The sequence below is a fragment of the Stomoxys calcitrans genome, chromosome 1, assembly GCF_963082655.1.
Source record: "Stomoxys calcitrans chromosome 1, idStoCalc2.1, whole genome shotgun sequence".
NCBI classification, from domain to species: domain Eukaryota; kingdom Metazoa; phylum Arthropoda; class Insecta; order Diptera; family Muscidae; genus Stomoxys; species Stomoxys calcitrans.
In genome coordinates this window covers 249741950-249759774 of record NC_081552.1, presented here as the reverse complement: position 1 = coordinate 249759774, position 17825 = coordinate 249741950, and the positions used below count along the sequence as shown (strand labels likewise).

At 35.1% G+C, this 17825-nt stretch overlaps 2 protein-coding genes across 2 annotated transcripts in view; both read right to left on the bottom strand.

The window, feature by feature from the left end:
* The window catches only part of LOC106094880 (centrosomal protein cep290), a 32562-nt gene extending 31486 nt beyond the window's left edge, over window positions 1-1076 (bottom strand). The window contains exons 1-3 of the mRNA XM_059362958.1: window positions 733-1076; window positions 563-663; window positions 265-438 (exon numbers count right to left, since the gene is read on the bottom strand). Of these exons, the coding sequence (XP_059218941.1) occupies window positions 265-438; window positions 563-663; window positions 733-958 (501 nt within the window). The 5' untranslated portion in view covers window positions 959-1076. The remainder of the gene's footprint in view (window positions 1-264; window positions 439-562; window positions 664-732) is intronic.
* Window positions 1077-13412: 12336 nt separating this feature from the next.
* Window positions 13413-17825, bottom strand: part of LOC106095260 (gustatory receptor for sugar taste 61a) — a 9025-nt gene continuing 4612 nt past the window's right edge. The window contains exons 3-8 of the mRNA XM_059369224.1: window positions 17294-17488; window positions 17063-17232; window positions 16712-16834; window positions 16286-16440; window positions 15971-16223; window positions 13413-13817 (exon numbers count right to left, since the gene is read on the bottom strand). Coding sequence (XP_059225207.1) covers window positions 13728-13817; window positions 15971-16223; window positions 16286-16440; window positions 16712-16834; window positions 17063-17232; window positions 17294-17488 — 986 coding nt within the window. The 3' untranslated portion in view covers window positions 13413-13727. The remainder of the gene's footprint in view (window positions 13818-15970; window positions 16224-16285; window positions 16441-16711; window positions 16835-17062; window positions 17233-17293; window positions 17489-17825) is intronic.

Genomic DNA, 17825 nt, shown 5'->3' with positions numbered 1-17825 from the left:
TCTTGAGCCTCTAGAGGTCGCAATTATTATCCGATTTGCCTGAAATTTTGTACGACGGATCCTCTCATGACCATCAACATGCGTGTTTATTATGGTCTGAATCTGTATCTGCCCGATACAGCTCCCATATAAATCGATCTCTTTATTTTACTTCTTAAGCCCCCAAAGGGCGCAATCCTTATTCGAATTGGCTAACATTTTACACAGGTCTCCAAACTTAACGCCATTTTACTTGTTTTTGCTGCAATAAAAATTGCGACTTACCTCTATTTCCCTTAATAAACGTTTAATATGCTTATTCTTGGTATTTATATTACGCAGCAATGTTTCCTGTTTATCCAATTCTGATAAAGGATCCGATGAATCCTTGTCACTGCCTTCAGCATGGGCGGCGGCTTCTTGCAGTCGCTTTTGCATGGAAAACATATCTTCGGTCAACTGAAGGGTAAGAAGAAAAACATGAAATATTTTTAGAGAATTACCCAATAGAAAAATGAGTTCCTTTTTCTCAATTTCAAGGCCTTTTCAAACCAAACATCGATTTTTGTTCTTATTTACATACCTCCTTTACTTTTCTTTTGTATTCAAGACGTTCGTCCTCTAAATCACTCAACATTCTTTTCAGTTTTTCATTTTCATCCACCAAACGGTCATTTTGGGATTCTATGATAGAACAAAGTAGGCGTTTAAGCAACAAACCCTTTCACAGACTTACCCCTTTCACAGACTTACCCAAGCTGCCCTGATCCTTTGCTTCCAACTCGCCTTCCAATTGCTTGACCTGTCTACCTTTGAAGTCCAGTACGGCGAGTGTTAGATCTAAGGTTTTGCGTAACGATTTCTTAGGTAAGTCCTCAACAACCCGAGACAATTGTAACAGAGTTTCGTAGACTTCTTCCTTTTGTTTAAAGGAAAAATCCTTAAATTTTCGCACTGACACCACCTCAGGCAGTTCCATGGTTACAGCGAGCCTTCTTTCACCAGTTTTGAAGCGGGAGTTAACGAATATTTAGTCCAAATAACGCAAAAGTCAAAAAATTTCCTTGACATTTAGGTTTTTTAATTATTTCCCAAGATTTTCCTTAGATTTTTCTTTTTCGAGACATTTACTGACATTTTAGTTGAAGACTTTAAATGGAATGACTAGTCTATACCATTAAGGGTTGCCTTGACAACCGATCTATCATTCCACTTGCCACTTGGGTAAGTGACAATGTTTTGGTGTAAACATTTCAATTTCAATGTGCTTTGGTCGGTCGGCCCGGCTTAAATCATTCCCTAGGTCCTTTGTTTATATTTTAGTGGTTGTTTTTTTGTCTTCTCCTTTGGTTCTTGGCCACGTGCTATTCAGGGTGAGGGTAGTTTTTATGGCCTACGTTCATTCCTCCTTTCTTGGTTTGTTTTTGTTAAGGTTTTATTTTGATTACTGTCTTCTGTTTTGTGGATTCTAAATGGAATCCATGATAGAAGAAGGCTTTGTTTTTTTTGAAAACAAGGCCATTGACATTGAACTTGTTGTGGTGTGCTGAATGAGAAGGAGGGAGAGGAAGTAAAGGGGAAGAATTGGGCACGAAAGTTTATTTTTAAATGTTGGTGTTAAGATATTTTAAGGCAAAGGCAAAAGTCGATGTAGTTGGATTGCTAATTAAAAATTTCATTGAAAATCCATTAGAAATCGAAATTTCAGTTGGAAAACTTAAACTGGCTATGCGTCCTGGAGGGAAATGGGCCTTAATTCGTGACACCATCAACAAATTTAAAAATTTCATTGAAAATCCATTAGAAATGGAAATTTCAGTTGGAAAACTTAAAATGGCTGTATCTCCTAAACTAAGCGTCCTAGAGGGAAATGGGCCTTAATTCGTGACACCATCAAAAAATTAAAAATTTCATTGAAAATCCATTAGAAATGGAAATTTCAGTTGGAAAACTTAAAATGGCTGTATCTCCTAAACTAAGCGTCCTAGAGGGAAATGGGCCTTAATTCGTGACACAATCAAAAAATTAAAAATTTCATTGAAAATCCATTAGAAATCGAAATTTCAGTTGGAGAACTTATATCTCCTAAACTATGCGTCCTAGAAGAAAATGGGCCTTAATTCGTGACACCATCAAAAAATGAAAAATTTCATTGAAAATCCATTAGAAATGGAAATTTCAGTTGGAAAACTTAAAATGGCTGTATCTCCTAAACTATGCGTCCTAGAGGGAAATGGGTCTTAATTCGTGACACCATCAAAAAATTAAAAATTTCCATTAGAAATCGAAATTTCAGTAGGAAACTTAAAATGGCTCTATCTCCTAAACTATGCGTCCTAGAGAAAAATGGGCCTTAATTCGTGACACCATGAAAAAATTAAAAATTTCACTGAAAATCCATTAGAAATTTCAGTTGGAAAGCTTAAAATGGTGTATCTCCTAAACTAAGCGTCCTAGAGGGAAATGGGGCTTAATTCGTGACACCATCAAAAAATTAAAAATTTCATTGAAAATCCATGAGAAATGGAAATTTTAGTTGGAAAACTTAAAATGGCCGTATCTCCTAAACTAAGCGTCCTAGAGGGAAATGGGCCTTAATTCGTGACACCATCAAAAAATTAAAAATTTCATTGAAAATCCATTAGAAATCGAAATTTCAGTTGGAAAACTTAAAATGGCTGTATCTCCTAAACTAAGTGTCCTAGAGGGAAATGGGCCTTAATTCGTGACACCATCAAAAAATTAAAAATTTCATTGAAAATCCATTAGAAATGGAAATTTCAGTTGCAAAACTTAAAATGGCTGTATCTCCTAAACTATGCGTCCTAGAGGGAAATGGGCCTTAATTCGTGACACCATCAAAAAATTTAAAAATTTCATTGAAAATCCATTAGAAATCGAAATTTCAGTTGCAAAACTTAAAATGGCTGTATCTCCTAAACTATGCGTCCTAGAGGGAAATGGGCCTTAATTCGTGACACCATCAAAAAATTAAAAATTTCATTGAAAATCCATTAGAAATCGAAATTTTAGTTGGAAAATTTAAAATAGCTGTATCTCCTAAACTATGCGTCCTAGAGGGAAATGGGCCTTAATTCGTGACACCATCAAAAAATAAAAAATTTCATTGAAAATCCATTAGAAATGGAAATTTCAGTTGGAAAACTTAAAATGGCTGTATCTCCTAAACTAAGTGTCCTAGAGGGAAATGGGCCTTAATTCGTGACACCATCAAAAAATTAAAAATTTCATTGAAAATCCATTAGAAATCGAAATTTCAGTTGCAAAACTTAAAATGGCTGTATCTCCTAAACTAAGCGTCCTAGAGGGAAATGGGCCTTAATTCGTGACACCATCAAAAAATTTAAAAATTTCATTTAAAATCCATTAGAAATTGAAACTTCAGTTGCAAAACTTAAAATGGCTGTATCTCCTAAACTATGCGTCCTAGAGGGAAATGGGCCTTAATTCGTGACACCATCAAAAAATTAAAAATTTCATGGAAAATCCATCAGAAATCGAAATTTTACATGCTAAACTTAAAATGGCTGTATCTCCTAAACTAAGCGTCCTAGAGGGAAATGGGCCTTAATTCGTGACACCATCAAAAAATTAAAAATTTCATTGAAAATCCATTAGAAATGGAAATTTCAGTTGGAAAACTTAAAATGGTTGTATCTCCTAAACTATGCGTCCTAGAGGAAAATGGGCCTTAATTCGTGACACCATCAAAAAATGAAAAATTTCATTGAAAATCCATTAGAAATGGAAATTTCAGTTGGAAAACTTAAAATGGCCGTATCTCCTAAACTATGCGCCCTAGCGGGAAATGAGCCTTAATTCGTGACAGCACCAAAAAATTAAAAATTTCATTGAAAATCCATTAGAAATCGAAATGTCAGTTGGAAAACTTAAAATGGCTGTATCTCCTAAACTAAGCGTCCTAGAGGGAAATGGGCCTTAATTCGTGACACCGTCAAAATTTAAAAAAAAATCATTGAAAATCTATTAAAAATCGAAATTTTTGTTGCAAAACTTAAAATGGCTGTATCTCCTAAACTATGCGTCCTAGAGGGAAATGGGCCTTTATCCATTAGAAATCGAAATTTCACTTGCAAATTTAAAATGGCTGTATCTCCTAAGCTATGCGTCCTAGAGGGAAATGGGCCTTAATTCGTGACACCATCAAAAAATTAAAAATTTCATTGAAAATCCATTAGAAATCGAAATTTCACTTGCAAAACTTAAAATGGCCGTATCTCCTAAACTAAGCGTCCTAGAGGGAAATGGGCCTTAATTCGTGACACCATCAAAAAATTAAAAATTTCATTGAAAATCCATTAGAAATCGAAATTTCACTTGCAAAACTTAAAATGGCCGTATCTCCTAAACTAAGCGTCCTAGAGGGAAATGGGCCTTAATTCGTGACACCATGAAAAAATTAAAAATTTCATTGAAAATCCATTAGAAATCGAAATTTCACTTGCAAAACTTAAAATGGCCGTATCTCCTAAACTAAGCGTCCTAGAGGGAAATGGGCCTTAATTCGTGACACCATCAAAAAATGAAAAATTTCATTGAAAATTCATTAGAAATGCAAATTTCAGTTGGAAAACTTAAAATGGCTGTATCTCCTAAACTATGCGTCCTAGAGGGAAATGGGCCTTAATGGACCAAAAATTAAAAATTTCATTGAAAATCCGTTAGAAATCCAAATTTCAGTTGGAAAACTTAAAATGGCTGTATCTCCCAAACTGTGCGTCCTAGAGGGAAATGGGCCTTAATTCGTGACACCATCAAAAAATTAAAAATTTCATTGAAAATTCATTAGAAATCGAAATTTTACTTGCACAACTTAAAATGGCCGTATATCCCAAACTAAGCGTCCTAGAGGGAAATGGGCTTTAATTCGTGACACCATCAAAAAATTAAAAATTTCATTGAAAATCCATTAGAAATGGAAATTTCAGTTGGAAAACTTAAAATGGCCGTATCTCCTAAACTATGCGCCCTAGCGGGAAATGAGCCTTAATTCGTGACAGCACCAAAAAATTAAAAATTTCATTGAAAATCCATTAGAAATCGAAATGTCAGTTGGAAAACTTAAAATGGCTGTATCTCCTAAACTAAGTGTCCTAGAGGGAAATGGACCTTAGTTCGTGACACCATCAAAAAATGAAAAATTTCATTGAAAATCCATTAGAAATGGATATTTCAGTTGGAAAACTTAAAATGGCTGTATCTCCTAAACTAAGCGTCCTAGAGAGAAACGGGCCTTAATTCGTGACACCATCAAAAAATTATAAATTTCATTGAAAATCCAATAGAAATCGAAATTTCAGTTGCAAAACTTAAAATGGCTGTATCTCCTAAACTAAGCGACCTAGAGGGAAATGGGCCTTAATTCGTGACACCTTAAAAAAATTAAGAAATTTCATTGAAAATCCATTAGAAATGGAAATTTCAGTTGGAAAACTTAAAATGGCTGTATCCCCTAAACTATGCGTCCTAGAGGGAAATGGGCCTTAATTCGTGACACCATCAACAAATGAAAACTTTCATTGAAAATCCATTAGAAATGGAAATTTCAGTTGGAAAACTTAAAATGGCTGTATCTCCTAAACTAAGCGTCCTAGAGGGAAATGGGCCTTAATTCGTAACACCATCAAAAAATTAAAAATTTCAATGAAAATCCATTAGAAATCGAAATTTCAGTTAGAAAACTTAAAATGGCTGTATCTCCTAAACTAAGCGTCCTAGAGGGAAATGGGCCTTAATTCGTGACACCGTCAAAATTTAAAAAAAAATCATTGAAAATCTATTAAAAATCGAAATTTTTGTTGCAAAACTTAAAATGGCTGTATCTCCTAAACTATGCGTCCCAGAGGGAAATGGGCCTTTATCCATTAGAAATCGAAATTTCACTTGCAAATTTAAAATGGCTGTATCTCCTAAACTAAGCGTCCTAGAGGGAAATGGGCCTTAATTCGTGACACCATCAAAAAATTTAAAAATTTCATTGAAAATCCATTAGAAATGGAAATTTCAGTTGGAAAACTTAAAATGGCTGTATCTCCTAAACTAAGCGTCCTAGAGGGAAATGGGCCTTAATTCGTGACACCATCAAAAAATTAAAAATTTCAATGAAAATCCATTAGAAATCGAAATTTCAGTTAGAAAACTTAAAATGGCTGTATCTCCTAAACTATGCGTCCTAGAGGGAAATGGGCCTTAATTCGTGACACCGTCAAAATTTAAAAAAAATCATTGAAAATCTATTAAAAATCGAAATTTTTGTTGCAAAACTTAAAATGGCTGTATCTCCTAAACTATGCGTCCTAGAGGGAAATGGGCCTTTATCCATTAGAAATCGAAATTTCACTTGCAAATTTAAAATGGCTGTATCTCCTAAACTAAGCGTCCTAGAGGGAAATGGGCCTTAATTCGTGACACCATCAAAAAATTTAAAAATTTCATTGAAAATCCATTAGAAATTGAAATTTCAGTTGGAAAAACTAAAATGGCTGTATCTCCTAAACTATGCGTCCCAGAGGGTAATGGGCCTTAATTCGTGACACCATCAAAAAATAAAAAATTTCATTTAAAATCCATTAGAAATCGAAATTTCACTTGCAAAACTTAAAATAGCCGTATCTCCTAAACTAAGCGTCCTAGAGGGAAATGGGCCTTAATTCGTGACACCATGAAAAAATTAAAAATTTCATTGAAAATCCATTAGAAATCGAAATTTCAGTTGCAAAACTTAAAATGGCTGTATCTCCTAAACTAAGCGTCCTAAAGTAAAATGGGCCTTAATTCGTGACACCATCAAAATAATAAAAATTTCATTGAAAATCCATTAGAAATGGAAATTTCAGTTGCAAAACTTGAAATTGCTGTATCTCCTAAACTATGCGTCCTAGAGGGAAATGGGCCTTAATTCGTGACACCATCAAAAAATTTAAAAATTTCATTGAAAATCCATTAGAAATTGAAATTTCAGTTGGAAAAACTAAAATGGCTGTATCTCCTAAACTAAGCGTCCTAGAGGGAAATGGGCCTTAATTCGTGACACCAACAAAAAATTAAAAATTTCAATGAAAATCCATTACAAATCGAAATTTCAGTTAGGAAAACTTTAAATGGCTGTATCTCCTAAACTAAGCGTCCTAGAGGGAAATGGGCCTTAATTCGTGACACCATCAAAAAATTAAAATTTTCCATGAAAATCCATTAGAAATCGAAATTTCAGTTAGAAAACTTAAAATGGCTGTATCTCCTAAACTATGCGTCCTAGAGGTAAATGGGCCTTAATTTCTGACACCATGAAAATATTAAAAATTTCATTGAAAATCCATTAGAAATGGAAATTTTAGTTGGAAAACTTAAAATGGCTGTATCTCCTAAACTAAGCGTCCTAGAGGGAAATGGGCCTTAATTCGTGACACCATCAAAAAATTAAAAATTTCAATGAAAATCCATTAGAAATCGAAATTTCAGTTAGAAAACTTAAAATGGCTGTATCTCCTAAACTATGCGTCCTAGAGGGAAATGGGCCTGAATTCGTGACAGCATCAAAAAATTAAAAATTTCATTGAAAACCCATTAGAATTCGAAATTTCAGTTAGAAAACTTAAAATGGCTGTATCTACTAAACTATGCGTCCTAGAGGGAAATGGGCCTTAATTCGTGACACCATCAAAAAATGAAAAATTTCATTGAAAATTCATTAGAAATGGAAATTTTAGTTGCAAAACTTAAAATGGCTGTATCTCCTAAACTAAGCGTCCTAGAGGGAAATGGGCCTTAATTCGTGACAGCATCAAAAAATTAAAAATTTCAATGAAAATCCATTAGAAATCGAAATTTCAGTTAGAAAACTTAAAATGGCTGTATCTACTAAACTATGCGTCCTAGAGGGAAATGGGCCTTAATTCGTGACACCATCAAAAAATTAAAAATTTCATTGAAAATCCATTAGAAATGGAAATTTTAGTTGGAAAACTTAAAATGGCTGTATCTCCTAAACTAAGCGTCCTAGAGGGAAATGGGCGTTAATTCGTGACACCATCAAAAAATAAAAAATTTCATTGAAAATCCATAAGAAATCGAAATTTCAGTTGCAAAACTTAAAATGGCTGTATCTCCTAAACTAAGCGTCCTAGAGGGAAATGGGCCTTAACTCGTGACACCAACAAAAAATAAGCGTCCTAGAGGGAAATGGGCCTTAATTCGTGACAGCATCAAAAAATTAAAAATTTCAATGAAAATCCATTAGAAATGGAAATTTTAGTTGGAAAACTTAAAATGGCTGTATCTCCTAAACTAAGCGTTCCAGAGGGAAATGGGCCTTAATTCGTGACACCATCAAAAAAATTAAAAATTTCATTGAAAATCCATTAGAAATGGAAATTTCATTGCAAAACTTTAATGAAAATCCATTAGAAATGGAAATTTCAGTTGGAAAACCCAAAATGGCCGTATCTCCTAAACTAAGCGTCCCAGAGCGAAATGGGCCTTAATTCGTGACACCATCAAAAAATTAAAAATTTCATTGAAAATCCATTAGAAATGGAAATTTCATTGCAAAACTTAAAATGGCTGTATCTCCTAAACTAAGCGTCCTAGAGGGAAATGGGCCTTAATTCGTGACAGCATCAAAAAATTAAAAATTTTAATGAAAATCCATTAGAAATCGAAATTTCACTTGCAAAACTTAAAATGGCTGTATCTCCTAAACTAAGCGTCCTAGAGAGAAATGGGCCTTAATTCGTGACACCATCAAAAAATTAAAAATTTCATTGAAAATCCATTAGAAATGGAAATTTCAGTTGGAAAACTTAAAATGGCTGTATCTCCTAAACCATGCGTCCTAGAGGGAAATGGGCCTTAATTCGTGACACCATCAAAAAATTAAAAATTTCATTGAAAATCCATTAGAAATCGAAATTTTAGTTGCAAAACTTAAAATGGCTGTATCTCCTAAACTATGCGTCCTAGAGGGAAATGGGCCTTAATTCGTGACACCATCAAAAAATGAAAAATTTCATTGAAAATCCATAAGAAATGGAAATTTCAGTTGGAAAACTTAAAATGGCTGTATCTCCTAAACTATGCGTCCTAGAGGGAAATGGGCCTTAATTCGTGACACCATCAAAAAATTAAAAATTTCATTGAACTCCATTAGAAATCGAAATTTTAGTTGCAAAACTTAAAATGGCCGTATCTCCTAAACTAAGCGTCCTAGAGGGAAATGGGCCTTAATTCGTGACACCATCAAAAAATTAAAAATTTCATTGAAAATCCATTAGAAATGGAAATTTCAGTTGGAAAACCCAAAATGGCTGTATCTCCTAAACTAAGCGTCCTAGAGGGAAATGGGCCTTAATTCGTGACACCATCAAAAAATTAAAAATTTCATTGAAAATCCATTAGAAATGGAAATTTCAGTTGGAAAACTTAAAATGGCTGTATCTCCTAAACTAAGCGTCCTAGAGGGAAATGGGCCTTAATTCGTGACAACATCAAAAAATTAAAAATTTCAATGAAAATCCATTAGAAATCGAAATTTCAGTTGGAAAACTAAAAATGGCTGTATCTCCTAAACTAAGCGTCCTTGAGGTAAATGGGCCTTAATTCGTGACACCATCAAAAAAATTAAAAGTTCCTTGAAAGTCCTTTAGCAATCGAAATTTCAGTTGCCAAACTTAAAATGGCTGTATCTCCTAAACTAAGCGTCCTAGAGGGAAATGGGCCTTAATTCGTGACACCATCAAAAAATTAAAAATTTCATTGAAAATCCATTAGAAATCGAAATTTTAGTTGCAAAACTTAAAATGGCTGTATCTCCTAAACTAAACGTCCTAGAGGGAAATGGGCCTTAATTCGTGACAACATCAAAAAATTAAAAATTTCAATGAAAATCCATTAGAAATCGAAATTTCAGTTGGAAAACTTAAAATGGCTGTATCTCTTAAACTATGCGTCCTCGAGGTAAATGGGCCTTAATTCGTGACACCATCAAAAAAATAAAAATTTCCTTGAAAGTCCTTTAGCAATCGAAATTTCAGTTGCCAAACTTAAAATGGCTGTATCTCCTAAACTATGCGTCCTAGAGGGAAATGGGCCTTAATTCGTGACACCATCAAAAAATGAAAAATTTCATTGAAAATTCATTAGAAATCGAAATTTTAGTTGGAAAACTTAAAATGGCTGTATCTCCTAAACTAAGCGTCCTAGAGGGAAATGGGCCTTAATTCGTGACAGCATCAAAAAATTAAAAATTTCAATGAAAATCCATTAGAAATCGAAATTTCAGTTAGAAAACTTAAAATGGCTGTATCTCCTAAACTATGCGCCCTAGCGGGAAATGAGCCTTAATTCGTGACAGCACCAAAAAATTAAAAATTTCATTGAAAATCCATTAGAAATCGAAATGTCAGTTGGAAAACTTAAAATGGCTGTATCTCCTAAACTAAGCGTCCTAGAGGGAAATGGGCCTTAATTCGTGACACCGTCAAAATTTAAAAAAAAATCATTGAAAATCTATTAAAAATCGAAATTTTTGTTGCAAAACTTAAAATGGCTGTATCTCCTAAACTATGCGTCCTAGAGGGAAATGGGCCTTAATTCGTGACACCATCAAAAAAATAAAAATTTCCTTGAAAATCCTTTAGCAATCGAAATTTCAGTTGCCAAACTTAAAATGGCTGTATCTCCTAAACTATGCGTCCTAGAGGGAAATGGGCCTTAATTCGTGACACCATGAAAAAATAAAAAATTTCATTGAAAATCCATAAGAAATCGAAATTTCAATTGCAAAACTTAAAATAGCTGTATCTCCTAAACTAAGCGTCCTAGAGGGAAATGGGCCTTAATTCGTGACACCAACAAAAAATAAAAAATTTCATTGAAAATCCATTAGAAATCGAAATTTCACTTGCAAAACTTAAAATAGCTGTATCTCTTAAACTAAGCGTCCTAGAGGGAAATGGGCCTTAATTCGTGACAGCATCAAAAAATTAAAAAATTCAATGAAAATCCATTAGAAATCGAAATTTCAGTTGCAAAACTTAAAATGGCTGTATCTCCTAAACTAAGCGTCCCAGAGGGAAATGGGCCTTAATTCGTGACACCATCAAAAAATTAAAAATTTCAATGAAAATCCATTAGAAATCGAAATTTCAGTTTAAAAACTTTAAATGGCTGTATCTCCTAAACTAAGCGTCCTAGAGGGAAATGGGTTTTAATTCCTGACAGCATCAAAAAATTAAAAGTTTCATTGAAAATCCATTAGAAATGGAGATTTCAGTTGCAAAACGTAAAATGGCTGTATCTCCTAAACTATGCGTTCTAGAGGGCAATGGGCCTTAATTCCCGACACCATCAAAAAATTCCTTGAAAATCCATTAGAAATCGAAATTTCAGTTGCAAAACTTAAAATGGCTGTATCTCCTAAAGTATGCGTCATAGAGGGAAATGGGCCTTAATTCGTGACACCATCAAAAAAAAAAAAATTTACCTTGAAAATCCATTAGAAATCGAAATTTCAGTTGCCAAACTTAAAATGGCTGTATCTCCTAAACTATGCGTCCTAGAGGGAAATGGGCCTTAATTCGCGACACCATCAAGAAATTCCTTGAAAATCCATTAGAAATCGAAATTTCAGTTGCAAAACTTAAAATGGCTGTATCTCCTAAACTATGCGTCATAGAGGGAAATGGGCCTTAATTCGTGACACCATCAAAAAATTAATAATTTCATTGAAAATCCATTAGAAATGGAAATTTTAGTTGGAAAACTTAAAATGGCTGTATCTCCTAAACTATGCGTCCTAGAGGGAAATGGGCCTTAATTCGTGACACCATCAAAAAATTAAAAATTTCATTGAAAATCCATTAGAAATGGAAATTTCACTTGCAAAACTTAAAATGGCTGTATTTCCTAAACTAAGCGTCCTAGAGGGAAATGGGCCTTAATTCGTGACACCATCAAAAAATTTAAAATTTCATTGAAAATCCACTAGAAATCGAAATTTCACTTGCACAACCTTAAATGGCCGTATTTCCTAAACTAAGCGTCCTAGGGGGAAATGGGCCTTAATTAAAATTTCATTGAAAATCCATTAGAAGCGGAAATTTCAGTTGGAAAACTTAAGACGGTTGTATCGTCCTAGAGGGAAATGGGCCTTAATTCGTGACACCATCAAAAAATTAAAAATTTCATTGAAAATCCATTAGAAATCGAAATTTTACTTGCACAACTTAAAATGGCCGTATCTCCTAAACTAAGCGTCCTAGCGGGAAATGGGCCTTAATTCGTGACTCCATCAAAAAATTAAAAATTTCATTGAAAATCCTTTAGAAATCGAATTTTCCGTTGCAAAACTTAAAATGGCTGTATCTCCTAAAGTTAGCGTCCTAGAGGGAAATGGGCCTTAATTCGTGAAAACTTTAAATGGGTGTATCTCCTAAACTATGCGTCCTACAGGGAAATGGGCCTTAACCCATTAGAAATGGAAATTTCACTTGCAAATTTAAAATGGCTGTATCTCATAAACTATGCGTCCTAAAGGGAAATGGGCCTTAATTCGTGACACCTTCAAAAAATAAAAAAAAAATCATTGAAAATCTATTAGAAATCGAAATTTCAGTTGAAAAACTTAAAATGGCTGTATCTCCTAAACTAAGCGTCCTAGAGGGAAATGGGCCTTAAAAATTTAAAAATTTCATTGAAAATCCAATAGAAATGGAAATTTCAGTTGGAAAACTTAAAATGGCCGTATCTCCTAAACTAAGCGTCCTTGAGGGAAATGGGCCTTGATTCGTGACAACATCAAAGAATTAAAAATTTCATTGAAAATCCATTAGAAATCGAAATTCCACTTGCAAAACTTAAAATGGCCGTATCTCCTAAACTAAGCGTCCTAGAGGGAAATGGGCCTTAATTCGTGACACCATCAAAAAATTAAAAATTTCATTGAAAATCCATTAGAAATCGAAATTTTACTTGCAAAACTTAAAATGGCTGTTCTCCTAAACTAAGCGTCCTAGAGGGAAATGGGCCTTAATTCGTTACACCATAAAAAAAATTAAAAATTTCAATGAAAATCCATTAGAAATGGAAATTTTACTTGCAAAACTTAAAATGGCTGTTCTCCTAAACTATGCGTCCTAGAGAGAAATGGGCCTTAATTCGTGAGACCATCAAAAAATTAAAAATTTCACTGAAAATCCATTAGAAATGGAAATTTTACTTGCAAAACCTAAAATGGCTGTATGGCAATTAGAAGTCTAACCAATCTCCCGATTAGACTTCTACAGCAATAAGAGATTTCAGTCAGCCCAGGCCATGTGATACGACGTTCCTCGTGGCACTGTGGAACCTATCGATATCAGATTTTGATATAGCCCTTACATATACAGCCAATCAAATGAATTTTCGCACGCTTCATTTATTTAACAAAAAAACAATTACAAATGCTTATGATGTAAAATTTCTCTCTTTGACCCACTCGATTCAGACCCAGATCCCTCTGGACCCACCCATCTTAGTCGCAGAGTTGCTGGATCTGAGGGATGAGGGTTCTCAAGTTCCCAAGAAACTTAGCACACTTTTAGCTGTTTTAAGCTGTAGGCTGCTATTTTTGTAGTTTTGTTAAGGTTTGAATATGTTCGTTGTACTAAAAAAAAGTCGTTGCTTTTCACCACGTTTTTAAACTCTACAAAAAATTTCGTTTTAGTCGTTTTTTAGGCACAAAGATCCGGTAGGGCAGTTTCACGACTTTTAGCATCTAATTGCAGAAGCATAAATTCATATGTCAGTATGGTAGACATCATCTGAAATAAAAATAAAGTCAGTAACAAGTAAAAAGGCGTTATATGTAAACCACCTTTCGTCAAAATCCGGTGAAAAATGCATACTTATGCCCCATAGCAGCTATATCGAAATAGGTTCCGATTTTGACAAAATACTAAGTTATTGTTCAATTGTGTATAATAAAATATTGATCTTTTTAGTAGCTAAATACATGCAAAAATAAACCGATCTGAACCATATACGACACGGATGTCGAAAAGCCTAACCTAAGTCACTGTGTCAAATTTCAGTGAAATCGGATTATAAATGCGCCTTTTATGGGGCCAAGACTTTAAATCGGGATATCGGTTTATATTGCATCTATATCCAAATTTGGACCAATCTGTGTCATATTGCAGTCGTATGTCGAGGGGCCTAACTTAACACAGTGTCCCAAATTTCGGCGACATCGGATAATAAATGCGCCTTTTATGGGCCCAAAACCTTAAATCGAGAGATCGGTCTATATGGCAGCTTTATCCAAATCTATACAGCTCTGCACCAAATTGAAGAAGAATGTCAGAGGGCCCAACACTACTCACTGTCTTATATTTCGGCGACATTGGACAATTAATGCACCTTTTATGGGCCCAAATGCTGGGGATATGCCCCATCAATGGGGCCTTAGACCTGGTAAATCCAACCTAGACCAGATATTCACACTGTGCCAAATCCCGATATCATAGGTCGGTCACCGGAAGTAGTAACTGCAGCCTTTGAAAGAATCGAAAGAGAGTCAGGAAAAATGGGTCTGGCTGTAAATGGAGATAAGACGAAATGGATGGTTTCAGCTCCCAAAAAGCCTTGCACTACCGAGCAGATAAAGAAAATGGAGAAAGTTGGGAACCACAACTTTGAGACAGTCAGTAACTTTATCTACCTGGGAACCGCCGTAACCGAAACGAATGACACCAGTTTTGAGATTAAGCGAAGAATAATACTGGCAAACAGATGCTACTTTGGACTAAGTAAACAGACACTGATACTACCCGTGTTGTAGTATGGTTTTTATGCATGGGTACTTGTGAAAGCAGATGAGGCAGTGCTTGGAGTATTTGAGAGAAAGATTCTTCGTAAATATATATTGGCCAGTTTGCGTCAATGGAGAATATAGGCGACGTATAAACCACGAGCTGTATTAGCTGTATGACGACGATAGCATAATTAGGTTAGGTTTGGTAAGAGTGGCAGTCCTTTACAAACACACATAGACAATTTTAAGTCCATTGTAATCCAAGCACGCTACCAACTCGGCTACCGGGGCGCCCGATAGCATAGTTAGACGCATCAAAATACAACGGCTGCGTTGGCTAGGTTATGTTGTTAGAATGGATGAAGAAGCTCCAGACCCATCTCTAGATAAAGGCCATAAATGCTTTATTTATTACTCGATTTCTCTGAAATTTGCAACAGTGGGTTATTTTAAGCCTCCTGACATCTGGATATGTCGGGACAAATATGGATATAGCTGCCATGTAGACCGATCTGCCGATAAAGGGTCTGAAGGCCATAAAAGCTTTATTTTTTATCCGATTTCGCTGAAATTTGGAATAGTGCGTAGTTTTAAGCCTCCCAACATCCGACCCAAATATGGTACAGATCGTACTATATTTAGATATAGCTATAGTCATATAGACCAATCTGCCGATAAAGGGTCTGGCAGAAAAGCTTATTATCCGATTTCGCTGAAATTTGATACAGTGAGTAGTTTTAGACCTCCCAACATCCGTTCTGATCGGACTATATTTAGCTGCCATGTAGAACCGATCTGCCGATAAGGGGACTGAAGCCCATAAAAGCTTTATTTATTACCCAATTTCGCTGAAATTTGAAATAGTGAGTTTTTCTGAGCCTCACGACATCCGACCTTAATATGGTTCAGATCGGTTTATATCTGGATATATCTGCCAAAAAGACCAACATCTTGTTCTACAAAATTGAATAGTGACATATAAATTAGACCACTGAATGTCCGTGCCGTATTTGGATGCATAAATTATTCAATTTTCACCAGATAGTGGCAAAAGGGGGTTTTCATATACACCCGAGGTGGTGGGTATCCAAAGTTCGGCCCGGCCGAACTTAATGCATTTTTTCTTGTTTCTCAATTGGTGTGATATCATTATGAACTTACCCCAAACAAGCCTTGCCTGGTCAGCGTATAGAAATGCTTCCCTGTCAACCCAATGGACTCATTTAAAATTTGTGCCCGAAATCGTTGCACCTCCTCCGTCCAACATCCACTGGGCACCAAATACAAAGTGTTTAGGGGTTTCAGTGAGGCCTCGTATATCTTGGAGGCAAACATAAAGACAAATGTGGTGCGCATGAGCAGAAATATGAGCGATAGCCAAAAATATGCATAATTGATGGGATAGCGAAGTTTTCTGAAATTTCAAAGCAGTTTCAGGATTTTAAGGAATTGAGGATTTATTGTCAAATTACTCACGTAAAAATATTCAAGAGGATATTACATATGAAGTACATATTGTTGAGGGATGACATAAAGACCAAAGTGGACAAGTGCTTATTGATGGTCTCCATGAATTCGGAGAGCATTATGTGATGGCGGCGTATTTGATTCCACAAAGGATCGGGAATGTACTGCAACATAAAGTAAAGATTACAAGTCGTAAAAATTCTTGCAGGACATATATTTCCTTGAAATTTCATAGTAAATTTCATCCTTAACAAATTTTCTACTAAATTTAATGTTCTCTCAACAATTTAATTTTGCTAACTCAATTTATTGATGTCTTCCCTGGAATTGGATAGCTAAGTAACGATGTATGTATGCATGATTTGTATGATTTATCACTTAATGAGTGCACGCACATGATGTATGGTGCTTTGTTGTCCTCCACGGTTTACTTACACAGCCAGACAGAAATTCAATGCGTTGTGCAAATTGCTGAAAACGTGTTGTCAAGGCCAAACTGATGGCCATTATGAAGAAATCCATGAAGTTCCAAGTGAATGTAAAGCCAATGTTCAGGAACTGCAAAGGAATGGAAGGAATATCACCAACAACAACAACAATTATAGAAGAAACAAATAAGGAATAGACCAAGCAAATAGAATGATTAATTCCTAGCACAAGCCAGGGATCCATACAAGCGACCGGAAGATAAAGTTTTCTATTGTCTGTTTTTTGTTGCCAAATATTGCGATAAGAACAATGGACATTTTCTGGTGCATTCAAAACAATGGAATAGTTTCATCATACAAAGCCACAGACTGCCACAACAAGGTGATAGGGAAAATAGGTAAAGACATCGTTCAACAAATCCATGATCAAATAGTCCTTATATGAGTGTTTTGTATCCTCGGGATAACATTGCAGACGTTTCATCATAAAGTTGTAATAATTCGAGCCATAATAAAGGCAATTTTCCACTAGGGAGAAAAAAAGAAAGGAAATAAGTATTTCGGTAAATGGAAGATATGCTCGATGTACCCGTTGCTGTAGTCCAAAATACCACAGTTAATGTGCGCAATTGTTGCTGCAGGCTCCACTTGGGCTGCGGATAGGGTGGCATTGAGAACATCAAATCGATGCGAGTCCAGTGCACCAATAATTCAGGCCAATGTCTGGCCAAATTAAGAAAATTCAAAAATATTGACAGGCACATGAAGTAAAAGACCAAACCAACTGTAACAGTAGAAAATTGATGTTAATTGGGTTATATTTTAGTGAGGAATGCATGTAAATAGATGTGATGCTGCTTCTCACATGCAGAATGAATGAATACAACCTACCTAAGATAGCTAGTGACTTTTTTAAGTATTTCAGCTATATAAAATTTGTTTAAGAGAATAATCCAAATTGTTTAAGGGAAGTCTTCCCTACTTTTATACCCACCATCATAGAATGGGGGTATGGTGTAATACCTCGAAATATTGATCGACGTTCTGAGTCGATCTAGTCATGCCCGTCCGTCTGTTGAAATCACTATAGCGTTCGAACACGTAAACTTAGCCACTTACAA